The sequence below is a fragment of the Catharus ustulatus genome, chromosome 3 (assembly GCF_009819885.2).
Source record: "Catharus ustulatus isolate bCatUst1 chromosome 3, bCatUst1.pri.v2, whole genome shotgun sequence".
Lineage (NCBI taxonomy): Eukaryota > Metazoa > Chordata > Aves > Passeriformes > Turdidae > Catharus > Catharus ustulatus.
Genome location: NC_046223.1, coordinates 87,583,497 through 87,610,165, shown reverse-complemented (window position 1 = coordinate 87,610,165; position 26,669 = coordinate 87,583,497). Strand labels below are relative to the sequence as shown.

The 26,669-nt window shown below is 36.0% G+C and overlaps 1 protein-coding gene across 28 annotated transcripts in view; it reads left to right on the top strand.

Moving 5' to 3' along the window:
• RIMS1 (regulating synaptic membrane exocytosis 1) overlaps positions 1-26,669 on the top strand; it is a 310,442-nt gene that overhangs the window by 208,479 nt on the left and 75,294 nt on the right. For 13 of the 28 annotated variants that reach the window (XM_033054830.2, XM_033054822.2, XM_033054845.2 and 10 more), the window contains 5 exons: positions 4,172-4,261; positions 11,075-11,158; positions 15,095-15,172; positions 17,326-17,397; positions 22,965-23,077. In XM_033054830.2, the coding sequence (XP_032910721.1) occupies positions 4,172-4,261; positions 11,075-11,158; positions 15,095-15,172; positions 17,326-17,397; positions 22,965-23,077 (437 nt within the window). Of the gene's footprint in view, positions 1-3,172; positions 3,251-3,595; positions 3,710-4,171; positions 4,262-11,074; positions 11,159-15,094; positions 15,173-17,325; positions 17,398-22,964; positions 23,078-26,669 lie in introns of all 28 variants that reach the window. The other 15 variants (XM_033054834.2, XM_033054833.2, XM_033054825.2 and 12 more) reach the window with 5 other exon arrangements.

Genomic DNA, 26,669 nt, shown 5'->3' with positions numbered 1-26,669 from the left:
AGATGTGCATATCTGTTTTTGCACCTCAGTAGTAAGGATTAAAGGAGTTGAAGGAACTTTGGTTTTGCAGTTGTATTTTGTGGTATATTTTCTGTCTAGTCACAAAAGTCCTGATCTCCCAATGCATGACAACATGGTAATAATTTCAAACTTTGTGGTTTTTTTAGTTGGTTTTGTTTCCTTTTATTTGCATTTTTCTGTTTATATAACAGCCATGCACAATTAAACAATCTTTGCTTCTTGTGACACCTAATTTCATGCTGATTTAGTCACTTGCAGAGGACTGGGCTTACCAGAAGTCCCAGATTTGAGGGGTTTTATATTACTTGTTTTGCATTGAAAAATTATTCTGTAATTTGGATCCACATGTAAACTTGCAGTTTGGGCCCATCTTAGTCTTCACTAATCTTTTGTTCCAAAGCTTGGAACTCAATGTCTTACCATTTTCCAGTGTTGTGAAACTAAACAGGACTGAAATATCTTTATCTAAAAAATCAAAGTCTACTCACCCACCTTTTTTTCCACATGTCTGTTAACATTATTAAAAATCCATTACATTGTGTAGAACATCTTTCATTTACAATAAGTAAAAATGTAGGTTGAAGTTAAAGTAGTTAATAATTCAACTAATTCAACCAGGTAGTTACCCTTGGTCGCTTCAAGGATCTGGCTGTTGATCAGAGTTTTGTGTCAGTGCTAGATATTTAAAATCATCAAATGTTAAACCATGTTGTCTAGTGCCATTATTCATTTACTTAATGTAGGATTTTCTCTTACAACGTGGTTTAATTTTTTTAAATGCCTTGACTTGCTTTAATCTTCATCATCAAATTTGAAGCAGTATTGAAGATGCTGTAATAGGGTTCTGTTGTAAAGCAGAGTAGTATAAAATTAAAATAATAAATGTGTACACTTTAAAAAAAAAAAATCAGCTTTCAGTGAAACGGTTAAATTAGTCTTTACTATCAGTAGAAATGTTTTCATTCTCATACATCAGCTGAGAAGGCTTTTTCCTCAAGATTTTAGGTTTTAGGTTTTAATAATTTAACTTCTTGTTATTTTATGTCTGTTTATTGTCAGACAATAGCAATTTTTCCTGCCTTTTTCCCATGTCCTTTTTGTTCCATCTTCTGTAACTTCACCCTCTACCTGCCCCCAGAGCAGTGCTTTCTCCTTTCCCTCTTAAAGATTATAATTGCCTTTATAATTTTTCAATTACATTGCTTAAAGTCTCAATTAATGAAGTAAATACAGCATTGTAAGCTTTTGGTACACTTTGTCCAGCCATTAGCTGTCTAAAAGTTTTACAAATCTACCAAACTAGTCTGGCCACAGCAAAAAGTTGTGCAAGGACAGCAGTAGAGATAGATAATAGCTATGCTGAATTCAGAGCCTTGAGCTCTTCCTTGCCTTTTTCTTTATTCCATTTACTGTTACTGTACTTTTGTGATCAAAAAACCCAAAAAGTAACCCTGTAAAAATAACAGTAGTGGTATACTGTGGTACTTACAATAATGTGTTGAAGGTGAATATAAATGCAATAGGTGACAATAGATTGATTCATTTAAATTTAACTCTGAAGCTTATACACCTCAATTCCAAATAATACCCCAAAACTGGCAATGTACATTCTTGAAAGGGTAGTTTTGAGAACAGTTTCAGGAAAAATTTGTTCTATGCCTTCTTTTGTCCTTTCTTATTTCTAGTATATTCTGACATTTATTCATGTTAGCATTTTTATAAGGCTTTATCCTTGTTTTCTAGGCAGCTCACTGAGCAATGGCTTAATAGTCCTTGGGACAGCCTCAGCTTAAAATGGGAAAGAAATGTTAATGGTTTCATGTAAAATGAAAGAAATTAGGTAGTCCAAGCTACAAAGTTAAGATATATGGTGAGTTTAATGCACCAGTTTGGAATACTAATCCTTGCTGTCCATCCTGTTGCTCTGTATGCAATGATTAACTAATAGCAGAAATGCTGGAAAGGTGTGTACCTATGCTACAGATCATGGGTTGTCACATTCCATGTCTTAGATCACCCCTACTTTGATTGGTAATATCTGCCCATATTGGATTGGCCTGATGACAACCATTCCTTTATTCCTGCTTTGTGACGTTGCAGTGACCTCTGATAGAGAAATCACCTATGGTGTCCACTAAACCCACACAAGCAGGGTCAAAGTTCCTCTGTTAAATCCCTCAGGGTTTTACAAACACTGATATTTCCAGGCAGAGATTTGATTCATCTGTCTGATTCATCAGACAGGTTTCTAATGTTGAGCCTGCTGTGTTTTAGTCCGAGGCTTAAGTGGAATCAAAAGGTCCTATCAGGACAGGCTGTTCTTGATGCTGTAAAATCCTCAAGCCTGCTGCTTCTTCTCCTAGTAAATCTATAGCTGTGCCCTAGTAGGGTATGAGGAAAATTGTTAAAATGTTTTTATTAAACCTTAGCCATTAAATGGCCATAATTCCATTCAGCAGCACTGCCTGCCTTTAAATTTCTCCGTTGTTTTTGGGTGGAGCTGGCTGATAAAATAAACATTTCCTTCTCTAAAATCTATGATGGTATTAGACTGTTGTCATGTAATAACTTAGTGCTGCTGTGCTGGTTCATGTAGTACCTCTCCTAAGTTTTTAAAATAGTTTACAATTAATAACATTTAATTACTCGTACATTTTAAAGCTGATATGCCACTTTCAGAAGACCCACATTCAAAAAAACCAGCTGCTAATACATCTGCAATTAATTTTGTTATACTATATATCTCTGTTTTAGCAAGACTTCCATGCTTAGCAACTTAGGTTAAAATCTCTGCAGGTCTAAGTAAGGCATCTCTGAGAGAAATAAATGTAAATTTAATATCAGCTTAAAGCAGTCTGTATATTTTAATTAGAAGTATCTATAAATGGAATATATATTACTTTCATTTCAAGAAAACATCTGAGCTGTACTATTATTTGCATAAGTTTATGCACTTCATTAAGAAAATGAGGAATGCAAAATTTTGCCCCTGGAGAGCTGCGAGATATCTATTCCTACAGCTATACAAAATAATAGAATATTATGCATTTATTTTATGTTCTGATCAGTCTTGGCTTGCCTTTACCTGTCTTTTTATTTCTGGCATGTTTTTATGTTGTCCTGTGTTGTTTTCTGACTCACCACATTCAAGAAGTTCTGTTAGGCACTATAAAACATTACCACCCAAGATGCCTTTACTAGAAAATGGTACTCATTGGAACCTATACAGGTAAGAAGCGTTTAGAGTCCCCTTTAAGTAGTTAGCTTCTTTTTAGAAAACATAAATAGACTTCCCTTGTTAAAGAAAAAAAATAACAAAATGTTTCATACATTTTTGTGACTGAGACATAAGGGATAAAATCCTAAAATAACTTCATCTAATTGTTTTAATTAACACCTGTATCACAAAAAACCTAAACCAAACTACTAAACTACTTTGTATTAGTTGGAGTTGTCTTCACTGTTAAAATTATGTTGCATGTTTTTCTTTATTACATTCTTTTGTTTATGTATGAGATTTCTGTTACATGTTAAATTTATTTTCATTTTGTTTAAATAATTTTAATTTACAAAGCTCAACTCTTCCTGCATGTGCTAAGACCAAATCCGTGATTAGACAGGATATTTCACTCCTTCATGATTGCCTTAATTCACGAATATCGAAATTTGGAGATGATCTACTGGTTAGGTAAGACACTGAGGATTAATCCCCCCATTTGTTTGGTATCTGGTATGGATTTTGCAGAATAAATGAACTTCAGTGTAAAGGGATTTCACATGACATATAGGGGATCACATCCTTTTATGTTGGCTTATGACTTACTGCTGTTATAAGGATATAACTTTATTGTTTGGTATTTCTCATTCCACTTTTTTTACAAGTGGATGCTGTTCTGTCTCATTCAGTTTTAAACATTTCAGTGATATTTGCAAAAAATTTCTAGCAGCCTTTTGTTTGCTTTTACTTTCTAAACAAATCTTGACACTATCATCCAGTCAACTCTTTTATGTTTTCCTTAATTAAATCATTGTGATTCTACATTTTCTGTAAAAAGAGCATTATTTTATGAGTTAATATCTAACATTGTATTCCTTTCTTTGTTTTCTTTTTCTTTCTCTTCTACCATTGGATGCAATGCACTGGCACTAGTGAACTGCAGCCCTCCCTTGACAGGGCTAGGAGTGCTAGTACCAACTGCTTGAGACCAGATACTAGTTTGCATTCACCAGAACGAGAAAGGTATAAAATAAAAACTTATTAATTTCTTGTCATCTGTGCTGGTGATCTTAATAAGTTTTGTTTTTCTTCATATGAGTATTCTACATTCTTGTACATTCTTGTCTGCTTTGGTATTTGTAGACATTTTTGCTCCTATATTCATGTATGTCATGTAAATTGTGTGTTGGAGTTTATAACCGCTTCTGGCTACTTCCTTTGTTTTAGTTCAAGCTAATGTCTTTGTTTACAAAAGTCCTCAGTATGCTGATAATAGCATTGCAGTGTTAAGTATTTTGAAACTACCACTTGGTTGTGAATCTTCATCATCATTTGCTAAAAAAGCATTACATCTGTTTCGTGCTTGTTCTGTGGACTGCTAATAAAGCAGTGGCATAAATTAGAAAGTGCAACAAAACTCTCACATTTCAAACCAGAATGGTATCAATACTGATATATTTTTTACAAAACAGCCAAACATCATTGCTTTCTTTAATCTACTGCATCTGCTTTTGCAAGGCAGAGAACTGCATTAAGGTTGTTTTGGTCTGATATTATATTAAAGTTCACATAAGTCTTAAAACATGTTTGCAATTTAAACAAACTATTATTGTGTCACATACATTGTGCAGGCATGTTATGGATGCTTTCTGTACTTTTACAATTATGATAACTTGCTTCAAAATTTTAGTTGAATCAAATATTACTGGTGTAAAAAGGATGATTCCATGAGAGAGAGCTTTTCATCACTACCCATGTTTTTGGCTAACAATTGTATAACTTTAGAGAGAGATTTTAGGTTCACTAAGGGCAATATTAGGCTCCCTTTGCATGGAAATAGGACAGAATTATGATTTTGTCTGTGAGTACATATTTAACTAGTATGGAAGTTAATAGTGCATTTTCAGTTGATACAGGTGTGGCGGTAGTAACAATTGTGTTATTTTCTTTATTGTGGGACAGGATGTGTGAAAAAAGGCACTAAGAATGCACTTTCCTCTTTTTTCGTTCATAATTTCCTGTTCCTTTCTCCCCACTTCCTGCTGCTTCTTGGGTGGAACTGTGCTCTTCTTAAGTTATGCTCTTGTTGCAGAGAAGTGACTAATGTTCTACTGAGGGTATCCCTGATGGAACTACAGTAGTTTACAGTAATTTCACGACTATAAGGCACACCCTTTTGACTAAAATTTTCCCCCGAACCCGGAAGCGCACCTTATAGTCTGGTGCACCTTATATAATGGACAAAGTTGTGAAATTCTCAAACCCGGAAGTGTGAGCCGCACTGTGGAGGCGGTGTTGCGGGAGCACCGAGTCACGAGCGGGGGCAGGAGCGGGCAGCCGCAGCCAGCAGGAGCTGTACAGGGAGAGAGGGAGCTGGCCCCAGCTCTGGCGCGGGGTGAACGAGAAGCCGCTGGGCGGCAGCGTCCGCGACCCGGGCGCAAGGGAAACAAGGAGCTGGCGGGGGGGGAACAAGGGACCACTGGGTGGCGCCAGGCGCGGGGACAACAAGAAGCCGCTGGCGGCCACAGCCCGGGTGTGAGGGGAAGGAGCCGCCAGCAGCCGTGGCGGCCGAGCCGTAAGCCGAGCTGTGCCAACCAGCGCCGGGCGGGAGTGCCTGGGCCTGCAGCAGCTGTGGCCGCCAGGCAGGGGAAGCCGGGACCCGCGACGGCACAATGCTAGCCAGGAGATGCAAGCCGCGCCAACCGGTGCCGGGAGCGGGCGGGAGTGTGGGGACCTGCAGCACGGGGAGGGCACCTGGGGCTGCGTTAAAAGGCTACGCCAGTCTGTGAAAAATGTTTGCAAACTGCCAGTAATTCGTTACTTTGTTGCACGCAGCTCAGCTCCTCGCTGCAAGAAAAAAGTGCGAGCTGTGAGCCGAGCCGTAAGGGGGGGTAGTGCCACAGGAGCACCGAGCTGCGAGTGGGGGGCAGGAGCGGCCAACCACGCGGGCTGGACGGCACTGCCCAGGCCCCCGTCCCAGCCCCCACTGGCTGCACGGGCTAAGAGGCACTGCCCAGCCCCCCATACCAACCCCCACCGGCTGCGCAGGTTGGGCAGCACCACCCAGCCCCTGCTGGCCGCGCGGGCTGAGAGGCACCGCCCAGTCCCCGGCCAGCGGCAGCTGCACAGGGAGAGAGGGGGCAAGCAGCCCCTGGCCAGCAGGAGCTGCACAGGGAGAGAGGGAGCGGGCAGCGCCGCGCCACCCCAAGCCGCGGATGGTTCCAAGCCGCCCTGAACCACAGCAACCCCGAGGTGTGAGCCATGGCTACCCCAACCCTTGGCAGCTGCCAACCGCAGCCGCCCCGAGGTCCGTCTTGCCAGTGAGGGCGGGTGGGAGTGACGGGCCTCGCGCACAGGGAGGGCACTTGGGGCTGCGTTTAAAGTCTACACCAATCTGTGAAAAATGTTTGCAAATTAGGCACCTTCCAGTAAATTCACAATCGTGGGATTCTGTTACTAATTAGTTACTTTGTTGCACCCAGCACGGAACTTCATGGCAAAAAAAAAGTGTGCCTTATAGTCCGGTGCACCTTATATGATCTACAAAGTTGCGAAATTTGCTGACTCCCGGGGGGTGCGTCTTATAGTCTGGTGCACCTTATGGTCGTGAAATTACTGTATTCCTTTTTAAGTCTGAGCTCAAGTCATTACAGATAATATGAACATGGTTATTAAAAAACAGAAAAAAGTCAGCTAATGTAGAGCCACTTAGAATGAAATACAGATATTTTTCCAGATATTTTTAAAAAATATTGAAACATCATATTAATAACAGAGTGTGTAAATATAACAACTGTCTTCATCTACAAGCAGTTACTTATTATAATTGCATATAAATGTGAGCACTGTGTTCTGTACTTGCTTCAGGATGCCACCCATCAAGTTGAATATTCAATGAAACTAACTGGTAATTATAAACTATCTAGTAAAAATTTTATACTCAAAACTACGTCTGTCCTGATGTGAAGTAGTTCTATTATGTCTTTAGAATTCTTATCCTGCAACCTCTGTCCACTGGGCCCTGTGCAGACTCTGCATCATTTTGCATGAGTTCCTCTTAAAGGAAAGTGTTCAGCCCATATTAATGGCCTCTGTTACCACTAAATATGTGATTTTGCCAAATCATCAGTGAGTCTGATACAGAAAAATTGCCCATCCTCTGAAAGTTTTTGTTTGCTTTTAGAAGTCCTAAATAGGAGGTTTTCACTTGGGATCCTTCATAGATGAGAAAAACTCTTGTTAAGGAAATTAGTATTCAATTTTTTCTTAATCGTTTCATTGAAAATAATAAGATATGTGTGGCTATGGCAGAAGATTTTTCTTCCTTTCTTGTGACACAGATTTCCCTATGCAGCTCAAATTTTGGAGGAGGGTGTTATATTTAATAGATAAACCCCACCAAATTAATAGTTTTGTTTTGGGCAACATAAATTTTATAGGATTTTATTCTCCTCTGTTGAATGTGGAATCTGTTTTCACTTGAACATGAAGTTAGTCATCAGTTGCATGTGATGATAGAGGACTCTTTCGTCTGAAGAACAGAGAATAAAGTTCAGGGTCTGTAGAACGCATTTTGATTCTGTGCTGGACGAGATGAGAACAAAACATTTAAAATATTATAAGACAAGTTCACCTTAAGTGTAGGAAATCTTTTTTGAAAGTAATTATAATGAAATACTAAACACAATAGAAATTACAATGTAATAGACAATATGGAAAAGGTTGTGTTTGTTACTGGAGACTTAGAGGAGATGAGACACTTGTCAGATCTAGAATTGGTCCATCAAAGAGAAGCACTCTTGTGAGGTCCAGTCTACAGCACTTTATCAGTATGTTTGAGAGACTTATGCTGAAGATGTTGTTAGTTGTTTTCATGCTGTTTCTTCTTCCTTCTCCCCTCAATGAATGACAGCACTGTAGATGTTAAAGTCTAGACTTTCAGGCCTCTAAATATAGACTTCTAAATACAGCTTTTTATATTTTCTTTAACAAATTTAGGAATGCACTTACCTATGGAAAATTAGTTCTATTTATTCCCTATTTATTCCCCCTAACCTTTTGACTCACAGGGTGTGAATTAGATTATATTTGAGAACAAGAGCTAAAATAAACCACCGTTTAACAAAATGGAAGTGTTGTAACAGATGGACAGTAGAACCCTATTTCTCTCTGTCACTGATTTGCTGGAATCCTTGAACTTTATACAATATCATTCATGTCATTTGGAATAGTCAGAGTAGTTACTGGTTTTTTAGACACTGCTTTGCCAGAAGTTATTCTGTTGACTCGCTTATACCAGCGGAAAACTACTTTCAGCTGTATATGTGAATTTGTGATGTGAAAGTACAGTTAGTTTCAGTATAGCAGAACTGAAAGAACAATGAATTCCTTTTCTCCTCCTATAAGTTCCGTCATTTGACCAATTAATGCCCATATAACTTGACTGGCAAACTGACCTTGCCTTTGACACAGGCCTGCTGAAGTTTTTTGCTAAATGGACTGATTTCGTACAGTTTAATCCTTCATATACTTCTCTTCTGCACAGTATACTCTTGGACATTCAAAAATATTGATCCCTACTAATTCCTCTATGCAGTTGCACCATGCCTGCCTTTTTTTCTTTTCCAACCATCTACCCTCTGTTTATTCCAAGCTGTTTTGCTAATTTTTTTTTTCCAAAATGATTGTGTGGTTGAAGTTCCTTTGATTATTTGCAAGACATCTTTAAGTTTATATTTTGTCCTCTATAGCCATTGAAAGTGTTGGTTTTTTTTTTTTTTCATTATCTTTTTCATTGTGTCTCAAAATTTCTGCTTTTTTCCTTGTAAATTGAGTGCTATTTCATTAGAATGCAGAAATTTCTTTTCAACACCCATCTCTGGTCAGGAAAACACATAGACATGAGTTTCAAGGGCAGACTCTGAACTGATTTAGAAATGTTTTTTCGTCATAATAGCATGTTTCCCAGACTGATTTAGAATTGCTGTCAGTGATAGTTAATCATATGTGGTATGGCTATTATTTACCCTTGAAATTTCTGCTGTTGCAAGTAGTTGTATGTATTAGCAGTTAGTACAAGAATAGTTGCAATGATTGGTACTTCTGGTATGCTTTTGGCCTGAGACATGACTTAGTGGAGATCTGAGCAAATAAAACTGAGGAGCACAGCCTAGGGATTAGATCATGTACAAGGGTCAGCAGACCTGCAAAATACAGCCCCACAGCTGTGTTATATTTGTTCTGAGGTGCTTCATTAAAGTGGGAATCAAAGCAAGAGGTTTTCTGTCATCTGGTCACTACTATCTAAACAAGAGACAGAACTAGTTACCTGTTGCCTAATCATAAACAGATACCAGGGAGGTTGATCCAATTAAAGCTTGTCCTGATTTCATGTTGATTTTTATATTGCATGCCCTTAACAGTTATGTCAGATACCCCCATTTCCATTTACAATAATGTGCAGTGAAATAACTGTTTGCATTAGGTTTGTGACATACTGTCTTTCTGGTTCTTTCCCAACCATGCAGATAAATAGGCAGTTACATGTTGGTGTTGTACTGTGGCTCACAGTCATTCAGCATTCAATGAAAGGGAGCATGTTCTGGAAATTCTTACTGAATTACCTAGTTAATTCTATCAAACGCTCTTTAATATCTGTGGTGGATATCAGCATATTAAGGGCTTTGACTGAGTGCACTGATGCATTAACATTTTCTATAACTCTTGCTCTAGAGAGAAAAAGAAACTACTAACCACGTATTTGCTCTTAAAACATCTGAAAGACCTACCTAACTGTTCAAATAATGCTCATGTCCCTGAAACCTTTGTTATTTGCATGTTTCATAAATCAAACCCTTTTCCTTATTACATGGACTGGAAGAATGCCTCAGAAAGGGAAATATTAGATACTTGTGCTGAGTTTGTGCAAACATTTTGCTATATGTCAGTAAATCAGTTTGTTTTAGTATTGTAAATTGTTATGTATACACTTGTTGCATTACAAACACATGGCATCCCAAAAAAATAAGCATCATCAGTCCAGTTAGTACATATACATAATACATTACATATAGATATATATATAGTAATTATAGTATATATAATTCTACATTGAATGACCTTTTTCAAGAAAAAAATTACATAATGCATCAGTTTTCATTCTCAATTCAGGTTCTTTCTGTAGACTTTAGTTGTGTAGCATAATATACTGGCATGTATTGCAGGGATGAAGAGAAATGAGCTGAAGAGGAAGCTGGCTGCACACACTTTCACCGTATGTTTTCAAGTGACAAAAAAATTACCCCAGTACTTGTACACAAATGTGTGTTACACACACATTTAGTTTTAGTCAAATAATTTACCTGCATTCTTTCACTGCATTCCAGAAAACACAGACTTTATGCCCTAGAACTTTTATTACAATGAGTAGCACTACATTTTTACCGAGGAGGAATAAGATTAACAAAACACCATGATAATGACCATTGTATGGTCTTTGAAAGTCTTTTTTAATTTGGAATTGCAACTTCCTAAACAAATGACAGGCTTTTAGGTAGTCAAGCATTGAGACTGTTTGAAAGCTTAATGGTACACTGTATAGAAGATTTATATTGATCTAAATTCTACATCTTTGGGCACACCTTCTTTTCAGATGTGATGTTTCTGCATTAAGCAGCCCTAAATAAAGTATAATTGGAAAGATGTTAGAAAAAAAAATTAAATTACACACTTTCATTACTTTTTGGGGTATTTTTTCCAGTCCCAAATCCCATATATATAATTTCACCACAAACTAAATATCATATTTTTTTCCTGTTTTATTGAACGGGCAAACAGGGGTAGATGGTCCCCCTCCCTAGAGAGGAGACGACCTACTAGTCCCAGGATTCATATCCAGCATGCATCTCCGGAGGATGACAGGTACTAGTCAACTCCTCCCAGCTGAAAAATGCCTTACTGCATCTTGCACTCTCAAAGGAGTACTCTGAAATTTAGAAGTGTGCATATATGTGGAGACTTACAACCTCCAGAAGCCCAAAATAAAACAGCAGTTTAGATCTCATCTCTGCGTTTTGTCGAACTGTTATAAAGCACAGAAGAATGAATATCTTCTGAAGTTTTCTGTTTGTCTGAGTAGTGACAAGACACGAAATATGATGTCTGATACAACAGAACATTATCTGTGTTAATGTTCTTTAGTCTGTTTTTACCTGTTGTTCTGTAAATGGTGCTGGTGGTGCTTTATAATGTGATAAATACTTGTTGTAGAGCATATTCTTGTGTACATGTTTGTTTTCATTGGTTTTGGTTTTCCTTTTTTCAACAAACTGTTCCTAATGGGGAAAAAACCCCACAGGCTGATATGTTGGAGGTCTTGGTAACACTTTCTAGTTGATGTATGTAAAAATTGGCACTGTTTATAAATTCTATCCAAATCAGGATGGCCCCCATGGAGCAGGTTTTCCTAATAAGGTAGGTTTGATTAAGAACATCAGGGCTTTAAATAAATTTTTTTGCTGAATATCACCTATGATTAATAGAAGTACCTTTGTTTTTTTTACTTCTCACAAGCTTTCTAATCACGTAAGTTTTGGTATCCCATTGCTTTGGCAGCAGTAATTTTTTTAAAATTTTATTTCCAGATAGATCTGGCTGTATTTTAAGCAGACATTGCAATTGATATTTAAATGCAAATTCAAAATTTTTCTTTCAGTATTTTGTATTGCAGTAAGTGACAGGGTACAGATTGATGTAAATACAGGTTAATGTAAATAATCTGTACATGAACTTATGTGCTTTCACTTAAAACTGTAAGAGTGAAATACCAGTGGTGTCAGTCCTGACCTTCTGCTAAAGTCTACCCACAGTACTGATATTTGTGCTTTGATTTATCTTGTTTACTTGATACTGGAAATATTCCACTCATACCAGGTGGCAAGTCTGTAGCTGTGGGTAGTATTTCTTTTTTTAAAATTTGAGTTAAACAGCATTATAAATTTCAAAATTTAATCAGTGAAACATCATTTCAAATCTGTCCTCCCTTACACATACTGCATTTCCAGAAATTTTGCCAACACATCCCTTTGATGGGACAGCTATTAAGAGTTTACAAATGTACTTTATGTCTTCTAGGCATTTTAAAGTAATTTTGATTCTCATTTTTTGAGTCAATGGAAAGATTGCCTTTGGCTTCAGAGTATCAGACTTGAAAAAAATCAGTTTAATGAGGTCTTCATCTAAATACTACCATTCTCAATGCAAAATAGTAAGCCCTTTTATGTCAGCTGAAATTTTCTGTAGAAAGGCTGAAATCATCTAATACCCACCAGCAAACATCTTACAATGAAGCATCTTTAGGATATGGAATCTGTTGTGGAAAGTTTTTGAGATGTATAAACAGGTGTATGATTTTCTATATGAAATTGGTGCCTTCTTGTATTTTTAAGTCTTGCATGCAATCTGGTCACCAAAACCCAATGATGGGCAGTCAGGCACTGATGAACACAGAAGGAATTTAAGCTAACCTCAGTGCTGATGAGTGTTTGCACCCTACCAGTTCCAGGATTTTCTTTGCCGTTAAGAGAAATTCTGAGAACACTGAGTTTTTTGCATTGCATCTCTGTAGAGAGAACATCCGTGAGGGAATCAAAGGTGCTTTACCTTTGCTGTCTACTCTATAAGCTTACATTTGTTCTGATTAATTCATATGTTTATTGCAGTGGGCCAATACTACTCAGTTCAATAATTAAAGTTTTTTTAAGATATGCTTGTATCACAGCTGAAGTGGTGGCTGTTGGGAAATGACTGATGGATCAGCAGGGATAAAAAACTAACTGCTTATCACAACTTTTGAATATTTCACTGATTAATTGACTATGACAGACTTCATCTTACTCTTCATTTGAGTACATTACAGATTTGTATTACAAATGGGTCCAATTTGCATATAGAATGCAATCAAGATCTGTTTCTGAATACATTTCTTAAATCTATGACTTATGCATTATTTCTAATTTTGATAAATTAACTTTTGCAACATTGTATTTATTTCTAATGGTTGTTAGCATAAATTTTGATAAAAGCTGTGGCAAGATTGTTCTTCTGGAATTTGTTCACTTGCCATGTCAGGAAGAAGTGACTCCTTGATACATTGATGAGATGAAGACATGAGTTATGTATTATTTCAGTGCGAAAAATTTGCAAATGTTTGGTTAGTATCATGTATTTCTAGAAGACATTTTAAAGGATAGTTTTTCTATTGAATTTGATAGTGTAATTCCTTGAAAGTTTTTTTTTTGTTTTTTCTATTAGAAATTAGAAAGTCTTAATCTGTAGTGTCTACAGCGTAGACAGATGGGTATCTGGAGAACTGTGAAATTTTAAGTGATGATAAAAACAAGGTTAATGAAAGCTGAGCATTTAATGGTAGGTGAACATTTTTTTCAGACTGTTCTTCTGGAAAAATCTGCATATAATATCAGCATATAACAAGACTGGATAAAATAAGCCTTTGAAAAAAAAGGGATTCTCATATATTTTCATTTAAGAGAAGTAGCTTTTGTCTGTCTGCATGCATGTGTAAAAGAATGTCCCAGAGTCAGCTGAAGCCAGCTGCAGAGCAAGTGCCCTCCTGGTACTTGCAGGTACCATGCAAATCCAGCCTTTAAGAAAACTTCAGTGAAAGTCAGGAAGTACTGAACTGGACATTCTTGGTGACTTCAAGGCTGCATAAAGTAACACTGCAAACCACTGAGGGCTATTGTATAAGACAGGAATAAATAATTTAAAAATACTGGACACTGGATTGTATAAAAATGTTATGTTTTCATCTCAGAAGTAGTAATTTTTAATTTCAGTAGGAATATTGTCAAATTTCTGTGTGTAGATTTACCAACACAAACCTGTTAAATATACGGAGGCATGTAGAACATTGGAACATGAGCTGTAAATAACTTGTCTGTTTATAAAACAACATGTAGTACTTGTCTGTATATGATATATATTGTTCAATGATTTGATGTGATAGTTGGAAGATTTATGATCTTAAAGAGAAATTCTAGCCTTTCCTGACCCTAATGGATGTATAGATGCAAATATATTACAAAACTTAGATTATTAGTGGACCACAAATTTTGCTGAGTTTTTCTCATTAAAATCCAATTCTGAAATTTGAAAAAAACCAAGCCTCCATTCATAGATCTTATATTTCATTAAAAACTAATAATAAACCAACAGGATAAGAACATTTTTGCCAAATTGGAAGATGTGAACACATTCTGTGGCTTCAGCAGGAATTAAAATACCATAGAAATTCAGAAATATTCCCATATACTTTTTATTTTTAAAAAATCTGAGTCAATGATTCTACTTTACTCTTGAATTATTGCTAATTGCTACTGTAGAAGCTATGTGGCAATACAATATGAAGGTTTCATCAAAATACATTAAGTTAGGAAATTTACTTGCATTTTCAGGAGAATTTCACAATATAATGACAAAATATGTATCTTCTTAAGCAAAGAGGTTTTTTTATATGTTTATATATTCTCAAGAAGGATAATAGCACCTATTAAATAACAGTGCTGTCATTCAGCATGTAGAGTGTAATGGTTTTTAAAAATGCTGGTATGGCTTTCTTTCTATACTTCATTACATCTTAGACTGCTGATCTTACATCTAAAATTTTATAGTGTTTGGTGTAGGAAAATGAGAAATACAGATTTTCTCAATAGATAGTGACTTAATGCTTTTTGTTTATGTATTTGACTGCATGTCTCCACCTTCACTGCATGTGACCATCTCTCTGTTTCTGCTCATTCGTCCAAATTCACATCCATGTTTCCAAATATTGTGAAGAACAAGGACGCTGGAGTCTTGCATTCCAAAACAGGACAGTGTAGACCACCTAAGTGCTAAACCTGGAGCAGCACAGAGGTATCCTTATTTACTGAAATCGTAGATCAAGTAAATGAGGTATTGGTTATAGTATATTCTTCATATGCTCTGCATTCTTTCACGCATTTTCTTTTGTTTTTCCCCCTGGTTTTATGTGCAACTGCATATATGCATGTATCATTCATGGATAATTTTTTTTTCTCCTATGAAGTATGTTTAGGAAGTAAATCAGAGCATGTTGAGCTAATTGGAAATGTATACAGCATCATCTTAGCCAGAGGGAGGAAACAAAAAGGAAGCTGATTTTAAATAATTTCTAGGGGCAGCCCTGAGAGCAGAGAAATAAGTGTATTCTGCTCAGTATATTCCTGTGTTACTTGTCACAGCAAAGCACATCCTGCTCTTAGCTTTTCCACCTGACTGAAACCACTCACTGTGCTCTCTTTCTGCACTGCATGCCAAGTCACAAGCTAGGCGAGCAACATAAGGAGTAAGAGAAAAATAAAAAATAAACCCCAAACAGAACCAGCTAAACAGAACCAAAACCAGAAGAGGGTGACGTAATTTGAATGGTAATGCTGCTGCATACAGTGCATCTAGCCATAACTTTAAAAACTTTGCTATCTATAGGTTTTAAGCAAAGTTGCAGCATTTAATATGTGCTTTTTCCTGGTATCCACTTTATATTTGTCCTGGTAAAGGAAAAAAATTGAAAAGCTATGAAAATATACTAAAAATTAATCTGAAAAAAAAATGACAACAAAAGGGATTTCAGTTTTTAATCTGATATACTATTTTTTGTGAGAAAATGCATTTTTTAAAATCCAGAAAGCATCAGGTAATGACCTCTGCTCATGCAGAAAGCATTTTGTATTTTGCTGCAGTGTTTTCTTTTTTGTTGAATCCACTGCATCACAATAAAACACTCATAAAGTATTGCAATGGGTAAAAATATTTAAAATCCACTATGATTGTATTCTTTGGTCATAACTTGGTGTCACAGCTGTTTTGGTCTCTTGCAGTTCAGGCACTGGATTACTCTTTATAACCATAAAAGTTTAAAAGGAAAACATGCTATTTTAAATATTATTTATGTCTCTCTGTTTTTCTCACAGTAATTTATATAGCCTAATATATGACATTGATTGTATCATTGCAAGATCTTGCATGTATTAAAGTTTTTCAGCATTTTTGGTCTAGGATTGAATAATCATCACTCCCTGGTTTAATTTTACCAATCCTGAAACACTGTATGCACTTTTTCTTCTGAAAAAATAATTCATATTGATGATTTTCTGAGGTTTAAAGTAGTAAATCCTAATTTTCAAATGCTAACATTATTATAGATAGTACAGAACACAAGACTTGCAAAGATTTACATATATTTATTGTTCTGAGTAATAAATGGGAAATGAGGCTTTACCTTTGTTCTTAAATATATAGACTCTTAAATACATAGACTCGTATTACTCTTCATTGTCCTTATTAAATATCAAAGCAAGTGCTGAGATTGTCTGAGGTAACTAATGCCTCATTATCCAAATGTCAGATGAATTCTGTAAAAGATTTGTGTAGGAAAGGAGTGAAGAAGTGAAATAATTTCTAACTTACTTATATTGACTAGGAAGAATATAGAAATGGTTTAATCTGTTTCTAAAAACTTTAATGGAATGAGATTTTTGAAAAAACCAAGTTTTTATTAATATAATGACAGCCTTTTTAGAGTCTGGTATGATGCAGTATTTGTCTTGCTTTTGAAATTTGGATCTAAAAGCAATTTTTAAATCTTTCTAAACCTTCAAATAGTATTTCTGGTTCTTTCTGCAAGGTTTTTTTCCTGCTGTCTACTCTGAACTTGTTTTTCATACTGTTAAGACATGTCTATGAGGAGTCATTGTTTCCATTCAAATGCAGGCTGTGAAGTAGAAACTAGTTGAGGGCTCAGTCAGGATTAATGTTTTCTTCCCTGTTTTGATACCTCATAAACTGCACACCATGAGCCTCAATCAAACCTAATTAATGCAATGTCTGTTAAACCTTGACTTCACCAGCCTGGTTATGACGATAGTTGTCACTTTCTCATCTGTCAACTGTTTCTTTTATTACCTTTATAATACATTAATAAATAATCTTCATATTTCTGTATTCTTTTTCTTCTTTGTTTATTTCTTTTCTGACATGTCATTTCACAGGCAGTCCAGAAAAGTGGAAAGATATAGCAGCCAAAAACAAACTAGGAAAGGCCCTGCAGCTGAAACAGAAAGGTAGGAGTGTTTAATAATGTGTAAGCATCTCTTATTATCAGTCCAATTCCAGATTTTGGAATATACCTCTAATATGACTTTTTAGAACATCTATGACAGTATCAAAAGGCATGTTGCCATAATTACAGTATTATATATTTTGTATCTGTATTATTAGCACTTTGTTGCACACATATGGAATTTTTCTGGCATTCTCCATCATTGCAGATAAGCCCAATGGCAAAGACTAGAAGTGTTTTTTCTGCACTTTAACACTGATTCTTTTTCAAATAATCCTTATTTCACATTAACTTTCAGGATGAAAACCCACAATGGATTATATAAATAGATAGATAGCTATAACAGATAAATAACCCAAGATGTCTCTGATCAAATTAATTTCACTTTAAAATATTAAAAAATTAAGTTACACATTTAAATCTATCATTGCATAAAATTAATATAAAGACTGGAACATTTTTATTAATTGTGTTTTTTTTAATTTTATTGTCATTATATCTTTTAACTTTGATGTTACAGTACTATGGGGTTGCATGTTCAAATTTTTAAAGGAAAAGTAAAAAAATGAAAATATATACTGAATAATAAGTACATCTAGTTAAGTTTCAAACTCTGTATATTGACTGAAGTAAGAGCAGTGAGGAGGGATGAAATCCTGCCTTTGTCAGAAATCGATTGATGTTGTTTTGATTCAGAGGTGAAATGTACATCTGTTTACATTGTGAGAGCTTTCAAACTTCCATGAACAACACAGATATCTCTATTTTCAATGAAATAGCACATTATGTAGCAAAATTTCAGCACTTTTCTTTGGTTTTACTGCTTCTGGTCCCAGATTATTGTTCGGAATCCAAAAGAAATGGCGACATTTTCCTTGCGCCAGATGATTCTGTTGTCACAACAACCCAGGTGGTTTTTCAATTTGAGTTGGAGAGATTACCTAAATGATGACTGAAATCCTTGTGATGATTGAATTAGAGACTCTTGTGCCATGGAGATTAGTGAAACCTTTTTGTTCCACTCTTTTTTCTGACTTCTGAAAAGTAACTGATGTCCAAGGGGTTTGACTCTTGGTAATTCAGCAATGAACCCAGAAAACAATAACAATGGGAAACATGAATTCTACTGCTTCTTTTTAAATCTCCATGGCACATGTGGTAGGCTTCTGTTTCCATAAAATAATTTACTAGTATTAAATGTAAGACAAAAGTGTTTCAATAAATCTGAATGCTGTAGTTCAGTATTCCATCATAGATGTAATGTTGCTTTAGTGGCAGAAAGTTTTGTTAATAGGACAGGCAATGAATTTTCCTGTCAAATATATCTTGAGACTATTTCTTCTTCAAATACTCATATTTGTCATACAATTGGGCTTTGTTTTGCCATTTGCAAATCCTGTCTAATATTAGTTATGCAGATTACTGGAATAACCTATCAGCATGCTGTCAACATCTCTATAAAGCATTTCAACATGCTATATAAGATTAAGTTATCTGTGTAGTGTGATAGTTTAGGAAATGTACATAAAATGGGAAAAAAATAAGATCATTTATAAAGCCTAAAAGTTCTTGTATTTCAAGGAGATAAACCTTCTAGATATGATTCAGTAACCTGTTCTGGAGTAAAATTGATTACACAAAAATAATTTTCTGTTCTTGTGTGAATGAGCAAAAATTTGTTCATTCCAATTCTGTTTTCTTTCAGCCATAAACCTAGAATTTTCAGATGTGACATTACCTGTCATATTTTAGGATACATACAGTCTTGATCTGTATTTTCTATATTTGGCATTGGTCACTATTCCAGGGGTGAGCTGGATTGGTGACCCTCTCTTGTTCTTAGTTTTTCTTTATAGTTTCTTAGATAGCAGCATGCTACTGAGGTATCAGTCTGAAGGGAAAGGAATTTGCGTTTTCTTGTGTGCTGGCAGACTGGAACCTGTGGGATTCCCCTGTAGGCCACTGCCAGCTGAATTAATAAGTTTGCTGCTTGCAGTGTCTCCTTCCTCTGTGAGGAGCCAGATGAGATGCACATGTTCATGCTCATTGCAGTCTCAATGCTCACCAGGTATAGATTCCTCTTCTCTCTCTACTTCTTACCTCACTTCTGTCTCATCTTCTTACTAGCTTTTGTCTTCTATATTTGTTCCTTGTTCCTTTTTGTCTCAGCCATTTTCAGGCTTTTTCCTGCATGCAACAGATCTTTCCCCTAGGAAGGCAAGTCCTCAACACTATTCTAGTTATTCTTCAATTGCCTTTTATCTCTCTTTTTATTTCCACCCCAAGAAGCATATTCATCTTATTGTAATACCCCAGCTAATGCAAATCTTAAACCTGATTTGTCTTCATTTGAGTTAAGTAGATCCTCTATCTATCTCTTGGAAGGGGACATGTCTGTAAAAAGAATATTACTGGAGAAGGAGACAAGTTGCTGAGTTGCAGATACGTCCTGTCCTTTTCTGTAATGATTGACCAGACTTCTAGTGTTTCACTGGGCTCTCAGATAAATTCTTGGATATTTAGCTTCTAAAAGGAAAAAAATCAGAACTGTGAACATGATGACTTTGTTAGATTGAAGCATTTATCCTTAGTAAAAGCAAACAAGAACTTTCTGGCACAGAGTGATATCCATATTTACGTTATGGATGTTATGATGTTTAGACATCTGATAGATGCTTAAAACTTGGTTATGTGGAATAGTTGGCATGGTTTACTTTTGCAGTCAGCATGGAGAAACAGAAATTTTCAGAAGTTAGATCATCTTTGTAAGATGTAAACATCTTTCAGAATCAGGAGGTTCAGTGTCTGCAAGAATGTTATGGTTATCACTAGGGCAAGCTGGGAGTTAGCTTAAGAAATATTAGGATTTAAGGGAGTGAATGCAAGTTCAGGCAACAGAATCTTAGGGGTTTTTTGCATTGGGACTGACCTTCCACAGGGACTGTTACTGATTAAATGATTTTGAATCCAAACCTGTTTGTTATCCTTGGTAGGCATCCTTTTGTTATTTCATATATAGGGGCTTTTTTAGGATTACTTCTTAGTGTATGATAGTCATGTGAACAAGACAGTTCCTTGGATACCTTGACTGTATCTTGTGGGGAAGTTGTGCTGGGTATATGAAGAGAGGCTTCATAAGTCTGCAGAAATTAAAAAAACCCCAACCATAAAAACCAACAAAAACCCTCCAAACCCCCACCATCCAAAAAAAACCAAAACCCAAAAAAACCCCAAACCCATGACTACCACCACCAAAACACCATCTCACAATGAAATGATGGCACAAGAATTGAAATTTTTAATATCATTTCTGATACAGTAGTACCATTCACAAAAGGCTGCCCTGTTGGAAAGCCAAACAAGAGTAAAAAGGCACAGTTAGAATATTTTGGCACTCTACAAACGTCAAATGTTTCAGGTTATCTTATACTTGCAGTGTTTGCAGTTATTGAACTAGTAATAATTATGCTCTGTTATACTAACATGACCAATCATTTTACTGCATAATAGTAGTTATGCTTTCATTAGAGTTCCTTTAGAACTATATTACTATTTTAGTACTAATAGGTACTTAAAGAGAATATTTTTTTCAAACTTTAAAGGAAACTAAGCGAATCACAGACATGCTTCTATATTGTCCTTTTTTAGGTCACTAACTGAAATGCAGTTAATAATTTTAATAAAAATGTTTATGTTTTTAGAAACAGAAATGCTTTGTAGTAAACCCAGGTATTCATAGCCTACTCTGTGCTAGTCCATCTGTCATATGTGTTGTTGGCTGGTATTTAGGGTGCAGCTGGAGTTTTTGGCCAACTGTCCACTGCAAGTTCAACAGTTCCACAGTTAGGGTGATGTGTATATGCAGTGGTGAGTGTTCTGCAGTTTGTCATTTTGGAAATGTATTTGTATTCAGAACTAACAACTTCCATCTGATACCTCAGCATTGGTCCTGCAGCCAGGATTTGCAGTGTTCTTTGATGGAGGGAGGCACTGGGAAGGTGCACCTGGAGCTAACAACTGAAGAGTCTCTTTTTGGCCCTGATGTTTCAGGGGTCTGCTACCATGTCTTTCTAGAAGGGCACTTCCAGCCCCATGAATGGCTGAGCAGCCAGTCATTAGGGGAAAACACCACGCTGGCTCCAGGCTGAGTGAGCAGGCTGATGCCAGACCCTTGTGCTCTGTTCATCACCCAACATCCAGAGGCTCACCACCACCTTCTCCGCCTATCACCAGGCTGCTATAATGTGTACAGCACAACTTTCTGCCTCCAAGGTTTCAGTGTGGTGGTGTGCTCTGAGCACACATGGCACATTCAGTCATTCTGGCACTACAGATTATTCTCTCTTCCAGGTATTTACAGTTCTCCCATATCCTTTGTGCCACCTACCTTCACCATGCAGGTGGCACTTCTTGCTGATGAACTTAACTAGTTATGCAAATTAAGATTAGAAGACTGGCTGTGTCTCATCCTTCCTTTGTTGTGTTCTGTTCTGTATCCATGTGAAAATATCCAAGTATTTTTCTTAAACACTGTGCAGAAAATCACATGTTCACACAGCAAACTCTGATCTTGTAGGCTGGGTCAGTTGATCTACCTAGTGAAAGACAAATGCTCTACTTTAAATTACAAATTATCTACTTGCAACTGGATAAGCAGTGCTTATCCACTGTAGGGAGTGTGACATTACTGTAACTGGCAAGGGCATTTCACAGTAAGCTATCCTCAGTGATCTGCTGCTTCTCATCTTGGTTTTACTTTCTTAAACCCTTTCTCTATAGTTATTATAGGTGCCCAGACTTATTTTAAATGTGAGAGTTCCAAAGGTGTTTGATGCCTTATACTCTGAAATTGTATCTGTGAATAAGACATCAGGTAGACAAAATATTCTGGAACAGTGCTAGCTAGAATTCAGCCAAAGGGATTTAGGATATTTACTTAGATATGAATATCAAAAGTCTTGTGCATGGTTTGCATGCACTCATAGATACACACCTTCCCTTGCCCCACCCTAATGTCTTTTTCCTTCTTTGAGTTCTGGGAAAAAACCGCACGCTATCCTTTGGAAATAGATACTTGCTGTCCAGTGGCCTTGTGCAATTATTGCGTCAGCATAAAGGGAATACTAAATTTAATAAAACATAAAAGTGGCATTTTATATAGCTCTTGTAACATGCGGGAGAATGTATATAAATTGTGAGTAATAATCATGAGTGGTTCTTAGAAAACTGCTTTTCATTCAAGGGGTTTTTCACTATTGATTTATCAAAAAAACCCTCCAAAATGACAAAAACCTCAAAGACAAACAATCCTATAAATAAATTAAACAAACAAACAAACAATCAAAAGGAAATAATTTTTCTAAAGCTGAAGGTAGCCGGAGAAATTAAATGTAAGACCATATAAGTTGACTAGGTATCTAGACTTGGGTATGTGCACGTGGCGTAGACCAAATGCAAACTTTTGCAAACCCATCTTCAGTACCAGCAATTTTTTTTGTTTGAAGAATTCAGAATAAAAAATGTCTCTTCATTTGCCTTATTTTGCTTTCATCTCAATTTCATTTGCAGAACACATCAGCAAGGAAGTCCCACGCAGTCTCCTCCTGCAGACACATCCTTCAGCAGTCGTAGGGGAAGACAGCTACCGCAAGTTCCCGTAAGAAGTGGCAGTATAGAGCAAGGTATCAAATAATGAGCTTGTGATAGCTCAAACTCTTTGATTTCTTACCTTTATTTACTTTAAGTCTTCTTGCATAACTACATGTCCAGTGCTATAATTCTACCAGTAAAGCAATAGAAGAGAATGAAAGCATCTTTGTAGTATGGGAAATCCAGTGAAGTTTGATCAGTGGATAATTACATGTTGTTTAATTGCCTTACTTTTTAGTACCCTTTCATGTTTAAACTTTCTATTAGAGTCATGGTAGTTTCCAACCTATCTAGTAAGTTATCAGCAAAAAAACCCCAACAAAACAACAGGGACAAGGATTTTGACAGTCTTTCTCATTTCTTATTTTGTGGTTTATATTTATTGTTGTGTATTATTAACACAGATTAATAATAAATGTCACAGAAAATGTTTTTCTTCTGGAGTTCATAGTTCAGTGAATAAAGAATGAAAACAATTAATGTGGGAAATGTGAGAGTACAGGTCACCAGTCCTTTCTCACTTAAGAATAAACTGATAAGGGAAAGAGTGCTTCTCTTTTCTGAAAAAGACAACATAGACCTGAAAAGACAATGTAGGCCTGATGATTATGGAAGATGTTTCTTACATACTAAGATCAAATAAGGATGTACATTGCTGTTTCCTTTTCTAGCAACATACTGCACAAAGAGAATGAGCTGTTATGGTTAAACAAAGTGGCACAATGGATAATATATGTACATTTATGTTTTCTTCTGTGTTTAAAAAATCCTGTTTTCTCATTGACTACAAGCAACAACCAAGATTGCCACATACTACAAGATTTTCTTTGTGGGAATTAAATAAATGTTTATAATGATGAAATATTGTAGTGCATTGCAGAACTGTTAGTAGATCATATTCTTGAACGGATAAAGTTGCTGACCATGACCACCTTATCATGACAGATTACCAGTGAGGTTTTCTTGTACGATGGTTTGCATTAATCTCCAATCAGTTTGTATTAATGTTAAGGCTTTGAGCTGTGATGGCATACAAACCCCTCCATTATCACATATAAAATGTACTCTTGTTTTTTAAGTGTATTTATTTTGAATGACTAATATATAAGTGGCTTTTATTAACTTCATACTTTCTATTCAGGTCTTCTCATTTTGTAGTGACTCTAGTACTGTCTGAATTATAGACTAGTTAAAAACTGCATTCAGAGTTTCTATTTTTGCATATTAGCAAGTTGGGAGCTTTATAGGGAAATGTAATTCTTCCGTATTTCTACTTCAATTTCACAACTTGTTACAATATATAATGATGAGTGAGCTTTTAATTTAATTTTAATTTGGCTTTCCTTTGCATATTAATTTATAATCTTTCTGCTGGTCTTGGTAACTGGTGTGTGAGAGTAAAATACTAGTTTATGTTTTGTTGAAGGCATTGGAAATGAATGTAGAACTTACCATGAAAATGAGTAAAAATGGGATGTGTACAGAAGAGGAAAGAAAAAATGAAAGTTCGGAGACGAAAGCTACTCAAGGTTTATAAAGTTGTTGATACCATGAATACTTGTAAAGTAATGCTGTTTCAGTGAACTCCTGTTTACACTTGGGCTCAATATGCTTGCGCCTTACGTATAAAACATGCAGGTAGGATGCGCCGTGGTTTGCTTTGTTGTTACAAATCGTGCCAACTGTGTCACTAGGGCTGTTTTACAGCACATGGAATCATTGCTTAAAGAGATTTCCTTCTCTACACAGTACTTTGGTTTCGTCTAAGTGACTGTCTTTGCTTCTGAAAGGGAGCTCTTTTTATTTTACCCACATTTAATGCTCTGTTCAGGCTCAGAACGTATTTGCAGAGTACTAAATTTAATAGACTTTATAATATGTGTTTTAAAAATTGTGTCAGTATCTGTTGAACTACATATGCTACTATGTCTGACTTAATACTCCTTTTAGAAGTTAAATTCACTAAAGCCATAAGACCTCAGTACTTGATTTACATGACCAGATTTTAATATAAGTTTCACCTCTGTAATCCCTTTCAAATGAGTGTCAGGGTCAAATGTAGTGACCAGAAGTGATCCAACTTTAATGTAATATCGAACCCAGAACATACTGAGTTCTGTAAAAGATTTACATTAACTGTGCTTGGAACTGGTGTGTGTCCTTGGTGGTTTAAATTCACAGTCACGTAGATACAGATGATGTCAAATTCTAGTGCAATATCCAAATATCAGAAATAATTAAAAATGCATTTTCTTCCTTTACTTTGATGGTCATCTTGACATCATGTGTTTCGAGGAAAACCTGTATGATATGCCATAAAGCATCATTTCTCTAGTAAAGTACTTCTTTATGTTCCATAAAATTCCTGTTGTTTCCTGTCAAATACTCATTAAATAGATATATCTATGAATCTAAATATATACATATATGCATTTAAGTCTGTTATACAAGGCATAGTGATTGCTGCAAAAAGATCACATATTTGTATATCAAGAATGGACTTCTTATTTGCTCTGTTGCACATTTGGGAGACATAGAAGAATCTAGTGAAGTAATTTTATTACTCATTAAAGTCCTCATTGTGGAATAAATGAGAGTTACTGAAGGAGCAAGAGACTGGTAGCAGTTTTCATGTGGAGAAATAGAGATATTTTAAGTACTAATCTCTAATCTTTAGCTATCATTTGTAAGTGGTCATATTAATGCTAATAAGGCTTGACTGACATATTTCAGACATTCCATTTTGTTATGTAGTTTAGAACTAAACAAAAGCTTGGTTTCTTTGTCTCTACCAAATGATGCTGTCTTAGGTACTACACTGGTTGGCAGTCTGAGAATTGTAAAAATTCAACTTACAAGAAAACCAGGTAGTTTTATAAGGTTCTGAATAATACACATACTTCCTTTAAAAAAAAGAAAAAAGCTCACCGAAGTAATTGATACAGAGAAGGCCAAAGTAGTGATCCTTATCCCATTATAGAAACAGTTGGTACTACTGATAGGAATGGAGAAACAACTGTAAATGTTGAGGAAAAGGTCAAGTTTAAGGACTAAAACCTTGAAACAGCGTTATAATTCACACGGACAAAAAAATGCAAAAAAAGAACAGGCTTCTTGGTGATTATGTTCTGAAGGGGAGAGCAATTTTGTGTAGCTTTGGAGTGGAGGAGAGGAATAGTTATTTTCACTTGAGACAATACTAACTAAATAATGGAACTCAAGGGCATGCAGACTTTAAAAAGTGGTTGCAGGTAAGACTGTAGGATTCTGTAATTTTTTAGGCAATGTGATTTTTATGTTTATTACGGTCATATTCAAGGAAGACATAGTTGCGTTTCTTTCCTTTGCTACCCTGTCAGCAGTATTTCTTAGAACACGAGACTGGGAAGCTGTTGTATTGAAAGGTCTTGAGATGTTTCAATATTGAAAATTAGTCCTGTATAGGTGCGTCTGTGTGTGTTTTCAAGACATCACAATTTAATGCTAATTTCCCTACCTTATGCTACTAAAGAAGTGGTTTTGATTTTTCTCATATTGATGATTTTATAAAAGGACCTAATCCTGTGAAGATGTTTTGGTTCAGTGACTAAACAGTGAAACTCTAAGCCATGGTAAGGACAATGA